A 7,015-nucleotide genomic window follows, 5' to 3' on the forward strand; every position below is an offset into this window, starting at 1 on the left:
ATTTTTTGAGCGAATATCCCCTTATAAACGAGGCCCCTGAACTTGCTCCTGTGGGTATTGTCCACAGTAGATGACCATTACATGTATGTATGATCTGTATGTGTAATGTGTATTTGTGAAGTGCTTTGAGAGTAAATGATAAAGCGCTATAATAAATATACGGATTATTATTATTATTATTACTGGTCATTGGCAGGCTACAAAGAAAGAGGTAGAAGAGGAGTTTTTTAACCATAATACTTTTTGTTACTTGTGAACATTTTTGATATTTTGATGACTCTGATCATGTCTGTGGACCCTGCAGGCGAAGGAGAAGCGTGGCTGGACTCTGAACAGTGCTGGCTACCTGTTAGGTCCCCGTAAGTACCAACTGCACACACACACACACACACACACACTCACTCTCACACACACACACACACACACACACACACACACACACACACACACACACACACACACACACACACACACACACACACACACACACACACACACACACACACACACACACACACACACACACAGACACACACACACACAGCAATCCGTTGAACATGTCCAAATAATTTCTCTGCCATGAACTTTGAAAACCTATTGCACATTTTGCCAATTAACAAAATGCTACCTTCTTTGCTAAATTATTATCACATTTTAGTAATAGTTAATATTAGGTCCAATTATGTTTACATTTCCTTTGAATTCTAATATATTTTCTATCCATTTAGTTTGTGCCGCACAACTTAATCATTGACAAGGTGTCATTTGCTATACAAGCAAAACACCTGGACCTCAATACATCATCCATACATTATGATTAATGCTGCTGTCCTGGCTTAGTACTAAATTATCTGTGAACATTTCAAATGTTGTCACCCCCCCATCTCTTACTCCATGCTCCTTCTATCAGTGCATCATTCTGCCTCTGCGCTCACACAGCATCTGGTTTGTCTTGTTGAGTCTTTTACATTTATTCAAAAACAAAGGATCACATTAATTAAAATACAATCCTTATTATACACACAAGAAAACCAAGTTACTTGAAGCAGGAGGGCAAAAATAATAACTTATTAAAAAACAGCCCTCCCAAGAGTACAAGTACATCGGTATTGGTCAAAGACCTCAGATAACAACGACACAATGTATGATAAATAAGTTCCAAAATATATGACCAAGTATTATTTATATTTGAGGTCTCAAAGCTAGAATTTAACAAAGTCATGCACAGGGGTTGAATTATAGCACATACCACAAATGAGAAGTGAGAGAAAATAACAGCCAGAAGCAAGGCTCTCTTTTAAAAAAAAATATTTAAAAAAATGTGTTAGGCTTTAGGAGCTGTAAACCAGCTGAAAAACACAGCATTATAAAAGAGATGCATTGGTAATATTTACATTTTTATTTGGCAATATTGCCTTTAGCAGAGTTATGATCAAAGCAAGCAGGAAAGCACAGGTGGATTTAATGACACGACATTAGTTTAAAGCTACATTTCAAGAGCAAGGACTGCGCCTCAACACTGTGTCGGTTACAGATGTAATTTAAGGAGATATTGAATGTAAGGGTTGAAGAAGGATGATGAGGGATGCTGTCTGTCAGGCTGGTCTGGAGGACAGACTGAAGTCCAACAGAGAGACTCAGGGTGGGGGCTCAGTCTCAGGCGTGTTTCTGCCAGATCTGAATACCAGATCCCAGACAGTAACTATAATGGGACAACAAGTATGCACCAGATGAAAGAAGAATAGATTAGGGGAGACAGGAAGAGAGGATGAAGGAATGTAGGGAAGGAGGGATGAATGGATGAAAAGGATGTAGGGAAAATCCGATGAATGATGAGAGGGATTCATTGATAAACGGATGTAAGGAGGGAGGGGTGAAAGGTCAAAGGTATGTAGAAGGGGCAAGATGGGAGTCTAAGTAATATGGGAAGGGAGGGATGAAGGGTTGTAAGGAAAGATGGATGAAGTGAAGGAGGCATAAAATGTCAAAGAGTTGTTGGGAAGAAGGGATGAATGGTCGAAGCGATGTAGGGAGGGAGGGATGAATGGGAACGGACACATGAATGGAGGAAGGGATAATTGGGTTAGGGAAGGACACGTGGTCAAAGGGATGAGAGATGTGGTTTACTAATGTGGTTTAAAATAAGATAGGAAGTGGAGTGGATGAATGGAAAGGAAAGGGGGGTGGGTCGTGGATTTAGAGACCACAGAGGCAGGATGTGTTAGCAGGTAATCAGAGGTGTTGTTGAGGCGTGGCCCTGCTCCCCGAACATTAGCTAACTAACTAGTTGATATTTAACCAAATGTTGGTACGGACTAACGTTTTGATTCAAAGCCTGAGTAAAACGTTTCTTTATATAACGGCGTTAAGTAAACGGAGAACATAATAATAATAATCTAATCACTTTAAAATGATTTCTGTGTTTTTCTCCTAACCCCTGAGCTCACCTGTTTTGTTAAAAAAAAATTGCTTTTGTAACAACAAGAAAAGTCAAGCTCATCCTGTGTGAATAGCTACTGTTCTGTTTCTTTGTCCACTGTCTCCACTGTCAGCTCATTACGTATCATTTAAAGACAGCCTCATTACCGTCTACACTGCGTATCCAGATGAGTGTGTGTGTGTGTGTGTGTGTGTGTGTGTGTGTGTGTGTGTGTGTGTGTGTGTGTGTGTGTGTGTGTGTGTGTGTGTGTGTGTTTGTGTTTGTGTGTGTGAAGCCCAGGTAAAGGTTGCTCGTGCCTCATCCTGTGTTTCAGGTCGTATTGATCACCTAATTCAGATAAAGGATTCTCCCAGTGCCAGAGGCAGAGAGGAGCTGGTCGCTCAATGTAAGATAGAAACGTACAGCCGCTGCAGGGCCTTGGTGTCAGGCTACGAATTGCTCTGTGCAAACATCCCGCATCTCTTAGCTGCTTCTGTCCCACGTCTGGGAGGCGGGGGAGGGGGCGCCTTTCATCCCACTGCTTTTTGTGCTTATGCATCCAAACATTGCATTTCTCTCCGCTCTGTAAGCAAACACATCCATGTTGATGTCTTTAGAGTGAATGTTAGCTAAGGCGTTAGGTGGGACTACACTGCGCTTAACATCATGTGCAAGATATATAGTATTAATGCACTTCAATGTTAGAAATGTGAGGATTCAGATTTCCTCAATCATGTCCTCATGTTTCCATCAAACTGTTGTCAGGTCTCAAAAGGCTCTGCCGTATAATTCAAGTGCCATTCCTTCTGAAAAGACAGCTCCTCGAAAACTCGTCCCCACCCTTCCTGAAGCAGGAGTCTGTGTAAAAGTAAAAACCAAAACAGGAGGTTCCTGAAAAGCGGAAGAAAAGTGGTTTATACTGGAAACACAAAACCATTAAAAATTGTTTTAATAATTTTCCCCTTGTGATCACTTCAATGTCATGTATTTTAATTGGACTTAAAGTTCAACAAACGCAGACAGTACAGGGGGAGCAGCTCAAGCACTACTTTACCTAATGAGGAAGCCACCTAATGGCTCTCTTCAAACACACATCATGACCACTCGTAACATCAAGTAAAATGTGATAAATACACATACTTGAAATGACTGGTGAGTAATGCTGCAGTGTAAGAACACAGATAAGGTTCTGCAGTTCAGTGAATGAATTCATCATCAGTAAACACTGTGTGAGCCCAAGCTTGAACCTCGGCTACGTTTTGAAAATAGGTCTCAGAGTTAAGCATCTGTTTTTCTGAAAAATCACAAAAAAGAAATGTAACATTGGGTTTTACTTTTAATATATTAACAGGAGCATTTTTGCTGCAACTTGTGCAGTCCAAGTTGCAGCCTCATATTTTTCATACAAAATTGGGTGTTAAGCCCATAGATAACTATAATATGCTGAGAGGCACAAACTTGGGCTAGTAAAAGCTGTTTGCTTTGATTATAATTATATATGTGGCAAACACATGTTTATGACACTTGTACTTTTCATTCAGCTGATTAATCTCCACATATTAACAACACTTTTATGGTTTTTGAAGATTAAATGCAATCGGCAGAAGTAAAACTATTGGATTCTGAACACCGCTAAGCTAACGGCTGCTACATTTAGTTGTTTAATTGAGTTACTTGTTAGCAACCGCTGTTTTTATGACTCATATACCTTCAGACAGTCATCCGTGGGGTATTTTCTGACATATTTATTTTGCCATTGAACAAACACAGCTTGTATTACTCACAGACCTTATTCCAGGCTTATAACGAAAACCATTGAATTTTGAAACGAGGGAATCGAAAGTGATTAAATGCTAACTCAATCCTCAGTTTTATGACTCATATCTGCACCACTCTATTATTGTCGTGCTATCTGAGGTGAAACATCGTGGTAATGGTAATTACTTAGTAGCACATGTTTTCTTTTTCACAGGGCAAGGCTAGCGCTAAGCTAGGCTAAACATAGCCAAGTAAAATGTGTGGTAATCAGTGTTAAGATAGAACAGACTTAAAGGGTGAGTGGTTGCTTTGGAAAATGAACGTCTGGTTAGGCATATAGCTTCTCTATGAGACCTTCTAGTGCTGTGTACTAAAGTGGTGAGAGTCCGTCCTGTACCATGTCTTTGCTTGTCCAATATATATATATTTTTTACGTTTTATTATCCAAATGCGTTTCCTTGTGTGTTAAAACTGTAGTCCATTCTATGTTTTGTACTTTTCTGTTTTACTGCAATTCCATGAGCCAAGCCCTGCAGGTGGTCCGTACAAGTTTGGAAATGTAACCAAACAAATACAAACCAAATACCATGCTGAAATAACCAAGTGTACAACAATGTCCTTTATCTTCTTATGAAATCTAGGCAGAGTGGTGTCATGTGTGTACTCTGTATGTATTTGTCTCTAATGTGTGATTATTTCTAAAACTGTGGGATATTTAGGAAATGTATCCAAGTAGCTGTAATACTTTAATCAAGTTGAACTGCAGTACACACCTCTGACATGTGGTGCTGACTGTGATCCTCCCTGTCTAGACGGGATCGATGGACACAGGACGCTCGTAGACAAGGCGGGGCTCGCTGGGAAGAGGGACATGGAGGAGGACTACAGAACAGGTGTGTGTGTTTCTGTTTCTGTGTTTCTATCTGTGTTGGTCTGTAGATATGTGTGTGTGCCCTGTGAAACAGAAACCTTCCTCTCTTTGTGTAAAGACAAACTCAATTTGTGTTTTAAACCTTAGGTGCGCTGATTTACTTTATATCGTTTTTTGGTTCAGGTTTCTCTGTGACTCTCTGCCATGTTGGATAATAAAAGCTTCTTCCTTGATGCAGATATCTTGGTGTCTAAAGATATTTATTTCCCATGTTATTGTAAGCACAGCTCCTGTCAAACTGCCCTTTGTTGCTCTGCCTCCACAGGTGCCCAGAGAATAGCAGATGGAGACATCATCCACACTGTCATCGACATCCTGTCGTACCTTAAACTTAAAGGTATGCTCATGCTTTCTGTTTCAATATTCCTCAAAGTGAGGGTTATGCTACAGAATGTGGAATGGAACATTTCTTCATTATTAACTTTACCACACAGACTTCCTCCACTACCATTGACCTTGACAAAAAGGCAATGGGGCCTTTCCATTGGATTTTGGAATAGTGCAGAATATAATCTCTGTATCAAACAAACATTTATGATACTTAAACATTTTGATCAATAGGATATTATGCACATATTAACATAATTTTTAAGATTTTGTAAAGGTAAATGGCTAACCTTAGGCTCTGAACAAACTACAAACGTCACATAACTTCATGTCACCACCGCTAAGCCAAGTCTACGGAGTATGAGACAAAAAATAATACTAAAATTAACCATAAACACAGCAAGAACCCATTTACTGTAAGAGTTTGTCATCTTTCTGCATTACATCGTGGAAATGTTGTGTACAAGTGCAAACGAGATAGTCATTTAAAAATCAGAGCAGTAACACTGACTGTCAAAAGGACACTAAAGTGTTTAAGTGACTGCACCATGGTCAGATATATATTTGGTGCTATGGCTGGTTTGTGAGTAGGCCTACATGATGAGCATTGTGATTGGCTGACCCTCTTATGTCTGTAGTAATGTACTTGTGTTGGTGTGTGTTGCAGAGATGGGAGCCTTGGACAGCCTGCCTTCCTCTGTGACATCAGATGAACTTGCCAACCCCTAATGGCCCCCCCTCTCCTCACCTCCATCAGCCCGAGTCATGCTTTTGCTATCCGGACCCCCTCCGTCTTACATGTCCCCTTCCTGTCCCACCATCCATACCCTGACGCTGGATTTGTCCTGGCTCCAGAGATCTGCTTCTTTGACTCTTTGAATGATTGTCCCCCCAATACAAATACGAGATCTGTCTGCTCCTATGTAAATAAAAAGGTCAGCGAGTGTCTGCTGGCTGTGGGACGATCTGTTCAATAACTCACTGTATTGTCATCTTAGTATTCTTTCATCTGATAGATGAAAATGGAGGGCAATTAATAAACAAATGGCACTGGACTTGAATTGGAGTTTATTTCTTTACATAAGTATCACCAAATTAATCACTCAGATTACAGTACATAACGTATCTGATGTTTTTCAAGTAGGTGAGGACAGTGGATTCACAAATTATCATAATAATCAACACATGTCTGAAATATTTCTACTCACTAGGAAGTAATGTTTGTTATAAAACCTAAAATACTGTTAAAGTAAAAGTCCTGCATTCAAAATGTTACTCAAGTATAAGTACAACAGTATTACCATCAAAATATACTTAAAGTACCAAAGTAGTCATTGTGCCGATTTTTCCCATCTCACACCGTGTCAGATTTTGGTTATTTTGGGGAGGTCGAGATAAATCATATTGTTTGGTGGATGCAGTTTGAACCAGAGTAGCAGCATGGAGGTCGGATCATCATCAAAATAAATAAATAAGTGGTCCGAAAAAGGTTAATGACAAAAATACACATAGCCTTCCTCAGGCAGTGTGTTTGTGCCGGGGACAGAAGACCCCCCCCCCCATGATGAGCAACTGTAAGA

At 40.0% G+C, this 7,015-nt stretch overlaps 1 protein-coding gene across 1 annotated transcript; it reads left to right on the plus strand.

The window, feature by feature from the left end:
- Positions 1-292: 292 nt before the first annotated feature.
- gal (galanin/GMAP prepropeptide) lies at positions 293-6,416 on the plus strand (the record flags this gene model as incomplete). Its single annotated transcript, XM_010791229.1, has 5 exons — positions 293-359; positions 2,754-2,825; positions 4,990-5,070; positions 5,374-5,445; positions 6,103-6,416. Coding segments are annotated over 5 exons (354 nt in total), but the record flags the coding sequence as incomplete, so codon positions are not given.
- Between the last annotated feature and the right edge of the window lie 599 nt (positions 6,417-7,015).

The sequence above is a fragment of the Notothenia coriiceps genome, unplaced genomic scaffold (genome assembly GCF_000735185.1).
Source record: "Notothenia coriiceps isolate Sejong01 unplaced genomic scaffold, NC01 NC01_scaffold00035348, whole genome shotgun sequence".
NCBI classification, from domain to species: domain Eukaryota; kingdom Metazoa; phylum Chordata; class Actinopteri; order Perciformes; family Nototheniidae; genus Notothenia; species Notothenia coriiceps.